This window comes from Penicillium chermesinum (assembly GCF_028974085.1).
Source record: "Penicillium chermesinum strain IBT 19713 chromosome Unknown utg000004l:1.0-3345178.0:1.0-3348027.0, whole genome shotgun sequence".
In the NCBI taxonomy this organism is placed as follows: Eukaryota; Fungi; Ascomycota; class Eurotiomycetes; order Eurotiales; family Aspergillaceae; genus Penicillium; species Penicillium chermesinum.
In genome coordinates this window covers 752,309-768,188 of record NW_026695314.1, presented here as the reverse complement: position 1 = coordinate 768,188, position 15,880 = coordinate 752,309, and the positions used below count along the sequence as shown (strand labels likewise).

The 15,880-nt window shown below is 52.2% G+C and overlaps 5 protein-coding genes across 5 annotated transcripts; 3 read left to right on the top strand and 2 right to left on the bottom strand.

The window, feature by feature from the left end:
• Positions 1-99: 99 nt before the first annotated feature.
• On the bottom strand, positions 100-4,258 carry N7468_005181 (WD repeat protein; the record flags this gene model as incomplete). The annotated part of the gene is given in 4 exon segments (XM_058474478.1): positions 100-3,327; positions 3,351-3,906; positions 4,084-4,150; positions 4,168-4,258. 4 exon segments carry the CDS (start codon positions 4,256-4,258, stop codon positions 100-102), a joined length of 3,942 nt encoding a protein of 1,313 aa, XP_058330218.1.
• Positions 4,259-6,612: 2,354 nt separating this feature from the next.
• hmt1 (putative vacuolar ABC heavy metal transporter (Hmt1)) lies at positions 6,613-9,422 on the top strand (the record flags this gene model as incomplete). The annotated part of the gene is made up of 4 exons (XM_058474477.1): positions 6,613-6,861; positions 6,952-7,071; positions 7,130-8,085; positions 8,168-9,422. The coding sequence occupies 4 exons, from the start codon at positions 6,613-6,615 to the stop codon at positions 9,420-9,422; spliced, it is 2,580 nt and encodes an 859-aa protein (XP_058330217.1).
• Positions 9,423-10,148: 726 nt separating this feature from the next.
• N7468_005179 (Mth938-like domain-containing protein) lies at positions 10,149-10,949 on the top strand (the record flags this gene model as incomplete). Its single annotated transcript, XM_058474476.1, has 2 exons — positions 10,149-10,674; positions 10,750-10,949. The coding sequence occupies 2 exons, from the start codon at positions 10,149-10,151 to the stop codon at positions 10,947-10,949; spliced, it is 726 nt and encodes a 241-aa protein (XP_058330216.1).
• A 631-nt stretch (positions 10,950-11,580) lies between these two features.
• Positions 11,581-13,466, top strand: N7468_005178 (alkaline phosphatase; the record flags this gene model as incomplete). The annotated part of the gene is made up of 2 exons (XM_058474475.1): positions 11,581-13,108; positions 13,165-13,466. The coding sequence occupies 2 exons, from the start codon at positions 11,581-11,583 to the stop codon at positions 13,464-13,466; spliced, it is 1,830 nt and encodes a 609-aa protein (XP_058330215.1).
• An 865-nt stretch (positions 13,467-14,331) lies between these two features.
• On the bottom strand, positions 14,332-14,637 carry N7468_005177 (uncharacterized protein; the record flags this gene model as incomplete). Its single annotated transcript, XM_058474474.1, has 1 exon — positions 14,332-14,637. One exon carries the CDS (start codon positions 14,635-14,637, stop codon positions 14,332-14,334), a length of 306 nt encoding a protein of 101 aa, XP_058330214.1.
• Between the last annotated feature and the right edge of the window lie 1,243 nt (positions 14,638-15,880).

The window sequence follows — 15,880 nt, the reverse complement described above, 5'->3', positions numbered from 1 at the left end:
AAAAAAAAAACAAAAACAAAAAAAAAGAACCAAGCCTGTGGGGGAATAGAACACCAATAACAAGTCGAGTGAAAATGGGGGGAAAAAAAGTGCCAGCCACTAATCCGTGGTAATGCTAGATCGAGCCGAAGCTCCCCTGCGCCTACCCTGCTCACCAGGTGTCACTAATCTAACCTTTTTAGGTGACAACGCGCCCGAAGGAATGCCTTGGCCGGTAGACGCTGTAGTAGAGCCGCTTGAAACAACCGCACTGCCACCGGTGGCAGCAACAGCGCCCGCAGCGCCGAGCATACCTCGGACCTTTTCCACGGCTTTACTTTCGCCCTTGGCCCAAGGATCGCGCTTCACGACACCTACCCCGGCAGAGCGACTGGCAGAGTCGCGACGACGTGAGTCGTCAGTCAAAGCCTCGCGGTTCATGTCGCGGCGGGGTCCGGGGCCGCAGTCGTGTGAACAGCCTGGTGTAGCGCAGCCACCTTCGCTGACGGAGGGATCGCTCAACCAGGTTGTGATACAGGCTAGATGGCCCCCATGGCCGCAGCCTTGGCACCACGTCCATAAAGCAGAGCCTTTGGGGCGAGGTGCAGTGAAGGAGTCTAGTTGGGTGAGTTCTGTGTTTGAGACCGGCTCGGTAGGAACTGATGACCCGGACGAGTAGTGGGAGGTCATACTGGAGTTTGCGCTGCTCGTGTCGTCAAGAATAGGCTCTGTCTCCCGTTCTTGGTGGGCTGCGACCCATTCTGGAGGTGGCTCAAGGCTCATGCAGATTGAACACGCAGCTTGGGGGGTGTTGCAGCGGTAGCAGCGGGTATTGTCGCGCCGAGGATTCTCGTATGGCTTTTGGCAGGTGTAACAGAAGACGTTTATGAAGGTATCTACCTGGGCATATTCATAGACTGCAGGATAGGCCGGCACACAAGAGAGGCGAAGTTCTGCAGCCTCCACGTCCATTTTATGCCTGACAAGATACTCGTTGTAAGTCTTGAAGATGATTTCGTTTTCCTCGTGAGGAAGTATTTCTTCGCAATCCTCGAATAAGATATGCAGTTTTTGTAGCAAATGGGCTGCCGTTTGTATATCAACGGAGCTGCTATTGCTATGATAGTGACGGACTGCCTCTGCTAAGATAGCTTCAATGCTCCATGGCTTCAAGTCCGTCGTATCTGGACTCAAAGGAATTTCAACATGAGAGATGTCATCATAGATTCCTGCCAGTTCTGGAAAGGCCAAGACATCGACCGCATTATTTGAATGCTGAAAGTGATCATGTGGCTCAAGAGGTGTTGATTCGGTCAAAAGAACTGGGGGGCTAGACGGCCTTGCGAGGTGGACTTGTTCAGTTTCCAAAGTCGAGTCGTCTATATCAAGGTCGTCTTCCGGCTCCTCCAAGGACGGCTCCAGATTAGACCCTCTTCTGAAGGAGAAACTGGGTCGTCTACCAGAATACGACCCCGAATGGCCAGCATCTGGTAATCGTGGCTCTGGGAACCGTCCTGTTGACGAATACGAAGCACCAAGCGATTTTGAAGGATGGGAACTGTCAGTCGATGCGGAAAACATCGAGAAACTCTCTGAAGAATTATGACGTTGATAAGGTTCAGCTTGAGGGAGTTCGCTTGACTCCAGCGAGGCATCTAGAGTCAATGGTTTCTTCGGGACTCGTTTAAAATCCCGGAGGGCAGCTCGCTTATCCTCCATCTTCTGATCATACTCGTCTCCGGAAGCTTCTGGAGGAAAATCTGGGAGATTGCGGACACGCCACTCTGCTCGACCTGCGATGGCGCGAGGGGCAGATCGCTGGTCACTGTCTGGATCCAACTCCCCTCGGTCGCCCAGGAGATACGGGATGGCAGTGCCAGATGGGTGAACTTCTTCGCTAGATATTGATTCATTTCGTTGCAAACTCGTCATCGGGTCAGACATATCCCACCCGTTATGGGAACTCAAGACTGACGGTGGAAGTGGGTCAAGATCGACAGCATTCTCGTTTAGTGAGGGAAACTGAGAGTCAGTACTAGACCAAGAATCCAGTTGCGGAGAATCGGGTAGCGGTTTGGCCAGAGGCGTGGTCATGTTCGATGTGCTTTCTCCTTCAGGAACCAAGCCCTTTGATCCTTCGGCTCCCATCACACCCTTGAACAGCCGACTTTTCGCCTTCCCCTGACCGATGGCTCGGGATTGGTCAGTCAAATGGCCATCCCTGGATGGTTTTCCTTTGATGCCACTCTTCTCGGATCTATCCCTCGACCTTCGCTGAAGCTCCTGGATAATGGCGAACTTGACTATTCGCCAAGTCTGTGCCAATTTTGTCAAGGATACCTCATCGGCGCGCTCCGCATTTTGATCGAGGGATTCCAGTAAGGAGTTCAGCACGTGGGGATGACTTGTATTATGATCATGGTCATTTATCAACGGCGAGTATTGCCGCGCCAAATACCGGAAAAGTGAAGCGTCATTAGTGGCCCCAGGGATATTTCCAATAAGCCCCAGCTGTTCGGGCCCCGGAGCCCTAGTCTTAGCCAAGGCCTGTTCAAGTGGAATAACCGACAGGATTTCGACCCCACCAGGCGGGGTGCTACCAACAGACTTCGATGGTCGTATAGCAGTACTGGACGTAGACTTAATCTGCGGGTGGCGAAGGGACGAAGCCAGAGTGACGTCGTCCAGAAGATCGTCGACGGGACTACGGCTTAGAGATTTCTCGCCAGTGCTGACAGTTTCGTCCTCAACGCTAAGAAACTCTGTGGCGTTTACACCAAACGAGCGACGTGTTGGTCGTTTTTGAGCAAACGCGACGAAGCCGCCATTCGGGCTCCAGGCAACTGAGCAAGTCGGCCGACGATTTACCACGGCAGGGGAGTAGCGAACATCAGTCTGGGTAAACGCTCCACCCTCGCCAACAGTCCACAGCAGATCCTTGGAATGCCAAAGCAGATCGTTTGCTGGGGTATCATATCGATCAAACTCACGGAACGGGACATGAGGCCGATGAAGGTCCCAAAGATGAATCCTCGGATCTTCTTTCTCATAGGACGTGACTACTTGAGATGACTGCCATTCCCCCGAGCCAGGAGAATCTCCGACCCATGATGGTGGCCGCCAGCGAACATTGGTCACCGGTTGTGGGGTTCGGAACTGGAAAGCAGGCTTTTGCCGTCGCTCTGCAGATGAAGAGAAGTCCCAAACCTTGACCTGCCGATCCGTGCCTCCGCTCACGATATGTTTCCCGTCAGGGTGCCAGTCGACGGCGAAACATGGGCGATCATGAGCCGCAATGCGCAAGAGCGGGCGCTTGTCTTGCGCGTATCCCACTGTTGAATAGCGCCGCTGTCCGAGGCGGTCGCAAACACAACACCGTCGCTGGGAGACCACCGGACATCCCGGATGGCATCGCTGTTGCCCTGGTAGACGTGTTTGCTGCCGCAGGTGGAAGGACCCCGATTTGCAGATGCTGAGCGCAGATCCCACATTCGGATGGTGCCATCTTGACTGCCAGACAGGAGCCAAGAGCCGAGGTGGGGGTTGAAGGCGAGTCTGTGAACCTGGCGGTTATGACCCTGGAAGCGACATAATTGGAGGCCGGGCCGTTGCAGATCGTAGACGATAATCCGACCATTAGCAACAGCGGTTGCGATTATCCGGTCGTAATTGCCATGTGACCACTTGACATCCCTTACATTTAACTGGTCCTTGTGCGGCATAGATACGCCGGCATCGTGATGGGTGGATGCATAGCTAATGACCGCATTGCGAATATTAAATTCCTCCGATAAGTGGTCGGGCGAGACTCGGATGGTTTTCAGGATCTCTTTGCCGGCGATGACTGCATGGGTCTTTTGTGGGGAGATATCAAGGGCGATGATAGGAATCCCGGTTCGATGGGTGACCGTTTGTGGTTCGCCGGGGCTGCAACAATGACGTCTTAGTTTTGTAATCGGAGACCGACAAAGGAGATGGATCGGTTCTGGAATGGGCAGTGGAAGAAACGGAGCACCAAGGAAGAGAGATGGGGCGTGACATCAAATCGCAAGACGAGATTCTGGGGAAACATTGCAGCGGTGTGAGAGGGTATGCACGACGTACAGCGATTTGGACCTAACGGGTCGGGGCCCATCTACCCGGTTACTTTGCGGGCTAGGAGGTCTCGACCCTAAGAACGGTGCAAACCGGGCGATGGCATTGGCAGCCCGGTGCGAGTACTTCTGTGGTGGCGGCGGGGGGGAGGCACGGATGAGCGTGACCCTGAAAGGTCCGACATGGCTCACGCGTCCATCGCTAAGGGCACACGATCAGTTGACGGAAGAAGTCGTTTCGGGGAGGAGAGCCTCGAGGGTTGCGCAAAGCGGTGAGAATGGAGTGGGGAAGGGAGGAGATGAAGTAAGGTACTTTCTGACTTGGGGCCCTTTCAGGTGTGGGAATCACCGTGTCGTGGGTTTGGAGAAATGCGAGTGGAGCGCGGAGGCACGTTGCTGCCTCGTAACACAGGCAGCCACGCGAAAGTTGATCGGTCATCTTTTCCTTTTCACCCAACGTTCCAAACGTTGCTCTCCTATTCCCCCATCCTTTGTCCACCGAGCCCACTTCGGGGCAATGGGCGGTCTGGACGCCAACACATGCCTCAGATTTGAAAACCGGAGGACCAGATTCGAAAATCGTACAGGCACACTGCAGGGAGTGTTTATCTCCCGGCCTCTCCGAGGTAATTGTGAGGATCTAAGATGTCTCACTCGGTCACCGGGGAATCGGGAATCCAATCGAATTAGCCCCCCCTGCTACCAGATGTATAAACAGACTTCGGGGCCGTTGCCACTTTGGTAGGGTCTCATGGCCGTTTGACCAGGGATTACAAAAATATAGTTGATAGAAGCTTTAATGATTACGTTCCGTGATACCTGGAAGAATCAGCTTCTTAGTCGTTTCATTAGCTAGAAGGCTGGTCTCGTGGTCACCTACCCCAGGTGGGTTCTGTTCGGCGGGACCTGTCGAACTACCGGTACGAAGGCACCAAGATACCTAGGGCTCATGTAGACATATCGGCGTGTAGATAGCGAACGCGAAGTACCCTTGATCATGCTGGGCAAGGACGCAACTATGTACAGCCACTTACCACTTGTATACTAGCCGGCCTTGAACATACGATCACACCCATCCTAGATCCTTCGATTTGTAGCTCTATTCTAGTAGTCAGGCATACTTTGGTCAGCTAATACGCACCCAAGCTGAATGGGTAATATGGTCTTCGTTATTCATTTTCATAACTCCTAAAGGGGAGCGTGCGTCAGCAATCTCACAGCAATCTCATAGCTCAGCTGTGATCGCCCTAGTCGCTAAGCCCCCCCCTTCTGTAGGGAGGGTCACACATCCAAGAATCTAGATCGCCCAATTGTCCAAGGAAATCGGGGTATTTTGAAATTCGAGACTTTCCTATATGTTTAGTGCCCATCCCAGCAGTTCAGGTTTATTTTAGTTCTAGGTTTATTTGATTTCTATTTCTTTCTTTTCCCCTCTCCTGGAAAACATCCCTTCCCTCCCCCTCGATTTCAATTTCTGAATCCTTCCAGCTGCTGGGTCCCTACTTCCCTAATCCTTGTCCCCCTGCTAGGCCACATGGGAAACAGCCTTTCAAAAGTCCAATAGACTGGTGAAGTCATCCGTCTCCACCTGCATATTTGGATTTCGTCACCCTAGCCACTCTTATTCTGGCCCATTTGAACCCGGTCCATCGGGCACGAACCACTCCATCTTGAGGGTCTTCAAACCAGCCAAGCCAGCAGAACTGGACAGCAAGGACAGCAAGGCCAACAGGACAACAGGACTGTGCGCTATAAGCAAACAATTGGCCTTTCCAGGGCTCCCCATAATACTGGCCATCTCTCACCTGTCTTTTACTCCCTGAATTTTCACTTCCCGAACTCGGATGAAGCTACGATTATCTCGAACCTAGTGGATCCTGCATTAGCTTCATCCACACCGTCTCTCTTAAGTGTCCTTTTCTTTCCAAGCCTGCTCCCGAGAACATTCCAAATATCTATAACTGTATGTGTTATCCTCTCTTTTCCCCTATAGATGATTGTTTGGTTGCCACCGATCCTGTTCCCGAGATCTCCCTTTCCTTCTTCCGCAAAAGCCAAAAAGCAAAAAAGAAGAAAAAGAAAAAACCAAAACGGCAGAAAAAGCAAGAAACCAGATCTCTAAGACAGATTAGAGCAAAAAAAAAAAAGCAAAAAATCCCATGATCCCTTGCACCTGCATCTACCTTGTGACCCCAAACTAAATTTAAGATTTCCCCTAAAGCTCCGATCCCTTTCGTGGAAACCTGTTCACGCATCCCACCCCGCGTGCGGCCGCGATCAAATCTTTGCTCGCGACGATCCTTGGCCACATCCAGTCGTTTCCGATCCCGAACCTCCGCGCCCCCTTCCTTTTCACTTCTCTCGATCTAACGGGGAGAACCCGGTCATGGAAATCGTCTGAATCGCTCTTTTTTTCTTTTTTTTTCTGGGATAGTCACCATGGCCCCCCCATGCGGCTCTTGAGCTGCTGGAGTACCTGCGTACATGCTACCCGGTCTTCTTCCTGCTCCTATTCTTCGTCGCCTTCCTTGCCAACTCGATGGCCACGGCGGGGAAGCTTCATCAACATGATACACAACGATATGGTCCCGGCGGACGTCCACTGCCCAAGCGATCTCGGAGCTCCGGGCCTCGCAAGCCGCGGAAGGAATTCTCCAAGAACGTCAAACAAGTTTTCAACTGGCTCTCCGTCGGCGTGCTAGTAACCTTCCTGGCAGACTCTGTCATCTATATTGTTCATGTGATGGTAGCTAGGTCGGAGAATTGGTGGCGTGGTCAGTCTGCAGTGGTACGTGTCTCACTGACAATAGCTCGCGTTGAACCAAAAACCTGGCGAATGGGAGAAAAGCCCGAAGACTAATTCTATATGATCTTTCAGGTTTATATCGTGGGCTCGTTCTTCTACTATGCCGTTCTACTTATGACCCTCCTCGACACGAAGCCCTCCCCAGCACTTCCCCAATTCATCTGCTGGTCCGTCGCCATCCCTGTCGAACTGGTTATCCTTAGCACATCTGTATCGATCTACACCTCACCCCACCATGAACCGGTTGTAGGAAACCCGGAAGGGCGGGCGGCTACGCCAGAGTATCACCCCATGGGAAGCTTTGGAAGTGGCCTCCATGAGTCTGCGTGTTCTTTTGCTTTTCGCATTGGTCCTGCTCTATGCAAGCAAATCCTTCACAATCAAGGCGAGCAGCAAGAAGAGCCGCGTCAATGGGGCTACTGAATCGACCGGATTGCTCGATCCATCCTCTGCGGAGAACGGCGCGGCGAATGGCAACGGTCATGCATATGGTGCAACCAACGGAAGCACGCGTCCAGATTCGGCGAAGCCGCAAGACCCCTGGGTTCGGCCCACCACCATGCCATCCACCAACTGGTGGGAATACCTGAGTGGTTATTCTCTCTTTTTCCCCTACCTATGGCCCTCCAAGTCCCGCCGACTACAGATCGTTGTAATGCTCTGCTTTGCAATCCTCGTGCTCCAGCGGGTCGTGAATCTGATTGTGCCTCTACAAGTGGAAAAGGTGACTGCTGCCTTGACTGAAGATGCGGGCCAATGGCGTGTGCCATGGCTCCAAATCTTTCTTTACGTTGTGTATCGTTGGTTCCAAGGCTCCCAAGGTCTGTTGGCTTCCATGCGCTCCAGCCTATGGATCCCAGTGAGCCAGTATTCCTACATGGAGCTTTCGACCGCCGCCTTTGAGCACGTTCACGGTCTTAGCTTGGACTTCCACCTCGGCAAGAAAACAGGCGAGGTTTTGTCGGCTTTGAGCAAGGGTAGCTCAATCAATACGTTCCTGGAGCAGATTACCTTCCAGGTCGTACCCATGCTGATCGATCTTGGCATCGCGGTGGCATACTTCTTCGTGAAATTTGACGTGTACTACGCTCTCGTGGTCGGCATTTCGACCTTTGGTTACCTTTACGTGACGATCCGCATGGCCCAGTGGCGGGCGGAGATCAGACGCCAGATGGTCAATGCTTCCCGCCAAGAGGACGCCGTCAAGTAAGCTGCATATAAACGTACCAATGTCCCTACATTGGTACCTATCCTGCATTAGTACAAAACTAACCTCTCTTTAATTTAGGAACGATTCGATGGTCTCTTACGAGACAGTCAAGTATTTCAACGCGGAGCAATATGAGTTCGATCGTTATCGCGGTGCTGTGGGCGACTTCCAAAAGGCCGAGTACCACGTTTTATTCTCTTTGACCCTGCTCAACACCTGCCAGAACACCGTGTTCATGCTCGGATTGCTGCTCACTTGCTTCATATGTGCATACCAGGTCTCCATCGGCCAGCGTGATGTGGCTCAGTTTGTTGGGCTATTAACGTATATGGCCCAACTCCAAGGTCCGCTGAACTTCTTTGGTACCTTCTACCGCTCAATCCAGTCAGCGTTGATCAATGCGGAGCGTATGCTTGAACTCTTCCGAGAGCAACCCACTGTGGTGGATAACCCCCGCGCTGCTCCACTGGCGGTCTGCAAGGGTGACATTCGGTTCCAGGACGTCGAGTTTTCTTATGACTCTCGCAAGCCGGCATTGAATGGACTTTCTTTCCACTGTCAACCCGGCACCACCACCGCCCTGGTCGGTGAGTCTGGCGGTGGCAAGTCAACTGTCTTCCGTCTTCTCTTCCGGTTCTACAATGCTGAGAAAGGACGCCTTACCGTGGATGGGCATGATGTTCAGGACCTCACTATCGACTCGGTTCGCAAACATATTGGCGTTGTGCCTCAAGACACAGTGCTATTCAACGAGACTCTCATGTACAATCTCAAATACGCTAATCAGAACGCGTCTGACGAAGAGGTTTACGAGGCTTGCCGTGCTGCCAGTATCCATGACAAGATCCTGGCATTTCCTGACGGCTACAACACCAAGGTCGGTGAACGTGGGCTTCGTCTCAGTGGTGGCGAGAAGCAGCGTGTTGCAATTGCCCGCACTATCATCAAGAACCCTCGCATCATCCTTTTGGATGAAGCAACCGCAGCCCTTGACACCGACACTGAAGAGCATATTCAGCATGCCCTGTCCACCCTTTCTCACGGCCGCACGATGCTTGTCATTGCGCACCGACTAAGTACCATCACAACCGCAGACCGGATTCTGGTCTTGCACAATGGTCAAGTCGCCGAGGAAGGAACTCATGAGTCGCTACTCGCGATGAAGGGTCGCTATGCTAGCATGTGGCGCAAACAGATCAGAGCGCAAAAGGCGGCTGCAGAAGCTCAAGTCCTTCAGGACCGTGCCGAACGCATTCGCAACGCAACCAACAGTGACGATAGCTCTAGTCAATCTGATGAGGATCGCAATGCTCGTCAGTATCCAGCGAGATAATCACCATTAATTCTTTGCCGCAGTCTTGCGAGCATACTTGTACAGGCGCAGCTCCGCTCCTTCACCATTACCCTTGCCCTCCTTCCACCCCATCTTATCCTTTCAATTCAATGTGTGCATATGCTCCTGAGCTTCTTTTTGAACGAATTCCAAAGCTGTGGGCCGTCACATTGTCGGAGTCAGCAGGGGAGTCCACGCGCTTTGCGTCTTATGTGTGTTGTTTCTGTGTTTCGGTTCCTCCCTCAATACCTTTTCAGATACTTCCTTTCGAGGTGCCAGATGACCTGTTTCTTCAATTCCCCCTCCCCCTCTCTCTTGGCATTCCTTCATTGCAATTTTTGGCGTTTGGGTTTCATGACCGCGTACGACATTGTCCTTGTCATTGATTCACTGAACCATGGGCCTCCCCCCCCGTTAGGTTCGTGAAACAAAAACAAAAGCTAGATTAATCACCAGGGCCGCCGACACATTTATATTAATACAACGGACATCCAATCTAATAAGCTAATATTTAAACCGTAGTTTATTCTAGATGTACACGCCTAAGGGCTAGTAGTTGGGCAAGATCATGATGTGCTTGGTAACGGGAGTAGATGCCAAGACTGGAGTCTCCATGTTCTCCACCCTCTCCGTCCTTTTTTCCCGGACTTGAACCTCTCAACCACCAATTCCAAAGATCACCCACCTCAACTCAACCCTTGCGAAGGTATCAAAAGGCCATAAGCAATGCAGTCGCCATCACCCCAGCTCCTCCGTGCTCTCCGCACGTCCCTCTCAACGCCCCTTTGCCTCTCAAGTCCTCGAATGTCCTCAATTTGCTCCCCAACCTCAACCACCCGCTTCACTTCCCTCCCACCCCGACGCCTCAACAGCTCAGCCATCCGCCCAGCACGCATAGTCCCGCGCTCGCACTCCCACAAACCCGCCAGCCACGACCGTGGCCCGGAGTCACAAGAAGACACCCAAACAGACTTCAGCAATCTCGACGTGCTGGGCAACATTCCTGCCCCAACAACCGCGATCGACGCCTGCCTAGACTCAGGCTTCCATCTGAACAGCGGCGTGAAGATTCAGAATGGCGACGGGCTTCTCCTCGTCGGTGGCGAGGCGTTCAGGTGGCGCCCGTGGAAGACAACTGAGAGCGCTGAGCAAGGCCTTGCGCAGGCGAGGGCCGGCATGATCAATGCCAAGGGCCAGTTTGAGGTTGACGAGGAGGTTTGGGGGCTTTTGAGCGTTGTGTGGCCGCGGCCGGGTACGTTGGTTCCCTCTTTTTTTTTCTTTTTCACAAGCTTGGACTTTGTTTGGAACGGTGCTAATCGATTTCTAGATATTCTGATTCTTGGGCTTGGGGCTACCATGCATCCTCTGTCGCCGGAGACGAAGCGTCATATCAATTCGCTTGGAATCCGGGTGGAGATCCAGGATACGCGTAATGCTGCTGCACAGTTTAATCTGCTGGCTACCGAGCGTGGTGTCAATGAGGTTGCGGCGGCTATGATTCCTATTGGGTGGCAGGGACGGTCATAGGATGGGATGGTTTCTTCTTACTTGTATATTAGGCGTCTTTTGATTGTAACTATACTCGCTTGATTTCATCTGAACCCATTACCGGGACGATCTACTCTGTTTTGTAACTAGCAACCTGTTTTCCGAGTGCGTCTGACAAGGACCGTGCCACGAACACTTGAAAGATTGCCATTGAATGATGGCCTCTGTAAGTAGGTGGCCATTTCCACCTAGCTTCAAGATGGGCATATGAGAAGACGTGCTCACCTAGTTCGTCCGGCATACCCCCAAAAAGCGATTACTCGTGGGAACAGACGATGATGTCCATGACTAGATGCTGGCCTATGTGGTCGCGTGATTTCACGCGGTTCAATGAAACGATCAAATGAAATCTTTGACCTGGGCTTCATTGCTCGATTGCTGCCACCCAGACAGACCAAGTCGATCTGCGCCCGCTCCAGCTGCTATTTCGATCGTGTGACAACTTCCTGCGCTCCGCATTGTCGATGACACCTAAGACGGCGATCTTGTGGGGCCTCACATGATCGTCCGTGCCCGATCATCTTACTCATCAGCCCCCCTCGACCTTCACTCCAGACTACTGAATTGGAGCTTGACCAAGAGCTCTACCGAATTGAGCTTTTTGTTCACCATGGCGCAAGAAGGGACTCTACTGACTCCGCAACCCTACACCGATGACCAGGCGTCTATGCGTGCGGAGGAGGAAGATGCCCTCCTCACGGGCGAGCGGACCCGAGGCCGTGAAGAGCGCCGAGGCTGGGCCTTCTGGCGACAGATTGGACTGTTCGCGTGGGCAGTCATCGCAACAATCCTGGTGATCGTGCTAGCTGTTGTATACCAGCATGAGAGTCACCGTGTTCCCAAGGTGCCCGCGCATCTGCCGAAGGATTCCTGGGGCCCTGACGGCAAGCCCACGGGCAAGCGCAACCTGATCTTCATGGTCTCTGACGGCATGGGCCCGACTAGTCTCTCGTTGACCCGTTCTTTCCGACAGCACGTTGAGGGCCTGCCTATCGATGACATCCTTGTCCTGGACCAACACCTTATCGGAACCTCCCGTACTCGCTCCAGCTCCAGCTTGGTCACCGACTCGGCGGCCGGCGCTACTGCGTTCTCTTGCGGCCTCAAGAGCTACAATGGTGCTATTTCGGTGCTGCCAGATCACTCGCCCTGTGGGACTGTCTTGGAGGCAGCCAAGCTTGCGGGCTATAAGACTGGTCTTGTCGTGACTACTCGTCTGACAGACGCAACTCCGGCTTGCTTTGCGTCGCATGCGAACCTGCGACAGTATGAGGATAGTATTGCTGAGCAGGAAGTTGGAGAACACCCTCTTGGCCGTGTTCTCGATCTCATGATGGGTGGTGGGCGCTGCCACTTCTTGCCCAACAGCGCGGAAGGGAGCTGTCGTGGTGATAACCGGGACATCATCGATGTTGCAGCAAAGAATGGCTTCAACTACGTGAATAGCCGTGCTCAGTTCGATGCTCTGAATGGCGGTGTTGATGCCAAGCTTCCGCTCCTGGGTCTCTTTGCGGACAAGGATATCCCTTATGAAATCGATCGTCGATCCCAGAACGAGACTTACCCGTCTCTGGAGGAGATGGCTCGCACCGCACTCAAGGCGCTCAGCGATGCCACCCGAGACAGCGAGCAAGGATTCTTCCTGATGATTGAGGGATCTCGTATTGATCACGCTGGGCACGGCAACGACCCTGCGGCTCAGGTCCATGAAGTTATGGCATACGATAGGGCATTCTCCGCGGTCTTGGATTTCTTGGAAGAGGACTCTACCCCTGGCGTCCTCGTTGGTACATCGGATCACGAGACTGGTGGACTGTCCGCTGCCCGGCAGTTGCACACGTCATACCCTGATTATCTGTGGTATCCCGAGGTCCTCGCCAAGGCTAGCCACTCCGGTGAATACGCAGACAGCAAGCTGCGCGAATATAATGCTCAGTCTGGCAAGGACGCCAGCACGAATGACAAGAAAGAATACGTTCGCTATAGCATTTTGGAGAAGGATCTGGGTATTACCGATCCCACTGATGCTGAGTTAGACGCCATCGTCAACCCTCAGCCCGATATTTCCCCAGCATATGTCTTTGCCGATATGATCTCCCGTCGAGCTCAGGTTGGCTGGTCTACCCATGGCCACTCCGGTAAGAGTCATTCGGGAACATCCATTTGAGCAAAGTAGCTTGCTGACGCAGTTTAGGTGTCGATGTCAATATCTACGCATCATCCTCCAAGGGGGCCTGGCCTTTGGCGGGTAACCACGAGAACACCGAAGTCGGCAACTTCCTTGCTGACTACCTCGATGTCGACGTGGCCAATGTAACGAAGCATCTACAAGACGCCGCGTCGTGGAATCCTTTTGGCATGCGATCCGCCGATGGAGACTATGCCTGGTTGGGTGATCCAGTGGGCTCAGATGTCGGCACCGACAGTCTTGATACTTACCACGGCGATTTTAGAAAACGTTCGCTTGCCGAATGCGGCTGCGGTGGGGTTCACTGAACGATGTAGACTGATCCGATGACAATAACATTGTCAAGGCCTTTATGGTCACGGTCTCTTGTCATTATACTTTGTTTATTTGACACCGGCGTTCATCTGGGCATAGGGGCAGCTTTTTTTTTCTTTTTTTTGTTTCTTAGGTTACTTTTGGCAGATCTTAGCCATCTATACATGCTACAATATACCATGACGTCATGTCCAAATGGAATTCATTTTGCGCCGCAAGAGAAATAACCCAAAGACCTCGGGATCCTCTCTTCTAATTTCAAACGCGTCCAATACCACGGCTACCGCCACTTGAACCAACACTACCTCACAGCTATCAGCCCTGCGACTTGATATGAACCAGGTAGCAGCCTAAGTGACTACATATGTATAGATGCTACTAGCATTACTCCTGCTGCTCTTAGCCGTACCAATGATCTGCGCTAAGTATTCCTGACAAGGATGACGACTCTCCCAACTCATCGCATCTGTCGCCGGATCCTACTTCAGCGTCGCATACAGGGGATCTGGAGCGTCTTCCTTCTGAAGACTACGTGGTTGGGATATCTGGGCTCGGCTTGTTCGCGCCGGGTAGACTCTATTTACCGATGTGAACGAGATGTCTGAACGGGGTTCTGCTTACAGTGACTCAAGTCTGCTGAATATCGACTGGCTCTCGAAGGTCGGGGGGGGGGGAAGGTTAGTTATAAACACTACGATGTGGACCAACGGACTTGCATAGCAGAAACTCAATATTCAATCACCAATTTTGAATTCTCGGGGTACCTGCAAAAACCCCTGTTACGATAGTACAAGGTTGAATACGGACCCCACGACCTTTCAAGCCCCAGCACATCACCCCCAAAAGCCACATGGCAGCCTACAAGAAGCGAACCTGCCTGGTCAGAAACTCGGAGCACGTGGAACAAATTTGAGATAAGTCAGTGACCCATTGAACGACATTAGTGGCCAGGTTCTCCCGCTCAGTCACCAAGAGAATACTCCCATCTTGAATGACGACCCGCGGTAAACACTCCGAGGGCGTGTCGAAGGGGATGAGATGCTCTGAACACTCCGAAGGGTCGTTGATTCGGTCTAACTGGGCCCGGTGTGCCGGGCAGAATTCGAAGAGCTTGAAGCGGACGTGCTCGCATTCAAAAAACAGGATCCCTTGGTAGTGGCACATCATGGATGAAAGGTAGTGTGCGAGATTGAGGGTAGGGTGCTAGTCTAGAGCCCTAGGAAGATGAGCTTGGTTTTATCAGACTTCATTATGGAGATCGGCTCACCTCTATGGAAGACAAGGGTACCCAAAATCCGGTCGGCTGCGACTAGAAGGAGCTTGGAAATGGTGTTCCATTCGGGGAGTATATGCATACCATAGCGCATCCAAAACAAAAGGAGAGAGACAAACAAGGAGTTTGTGGGGGGGGAAACATGACTGCTAAGGTGAGCTCTGCTTTTCTTTAGTAAGAGCTGGGTTTCCTCCCATGGCAAGCGGCTGACGCCGGGTGAATGCATTCCAGAAACTCGTATAGACAACGTCTCTTTCAAGCGCAATCCCTCGTTCCCTCTTCGTAGTTGAGAAGAATCAGGGTAGGGGAATGTGGAGGTGGAGGAAGCTTGTCCCAAGGGTGTATTACCAGGCGTGACTCAATAGTCATGCCAACCCGGTTGTTCAAATAAGGGCTGGGATGGGGCTTGTGAACCGAAGAGGGTCTCAGTCGCACAAGATCGCGGGATTTTATACATTCTTCGGCCCTGGGCCGGGTTTAGTTGACATTAGGTTCAAGCAAGTCTGGGGTAATTTCCCCTTTTTTTGCCTTCTAATTCCCAAAGTACATTCCCGGACCCCAGTCACCCCACGTGAATACGATGATACGAAAGTGGAGCAAGGTCTTCCTGTTCCTGATCTTGGCAAGGCGGCGCCCCATACAGGGGACACGGGAAGCCCCTGCATGACGAAGGAGGCTGGAGGGTAATCAGGCTCATGTGTTTCAGATGTATGGCTCACATAGTTAAAATTCACGTATGTTGATATTTACGACTGAGACATCCGTCGATTGGTTACGAGGACATTCGTAGTGAGCGGGTAACAAAGGTGACATGCGCGAGAAAGCTATCAAAGCACAGGTATACGATAATGCTATTTTCTCATCCCATATTGCTAGTCATTTGTACAAATAATCACCTGTCCACGGGCGGAAAAAAAAAAAGCGACATGGAACAGATACATCAATGCAAGAGAAAACGATGAGAAAAAAAAAAAACAAGTCAGCCGATCATGGTGGAAATAGGAGACGCCGTGGTGAAAGCATCAGGGGGAATAAAAGCGCATATGTCATGAGCGAGACCACATTAAAGTAAGCAGCCAGGACATAACAGTACAGAGTTGAAGGGTGTTCATTAGGTTAATTTGTTCAAGAGAG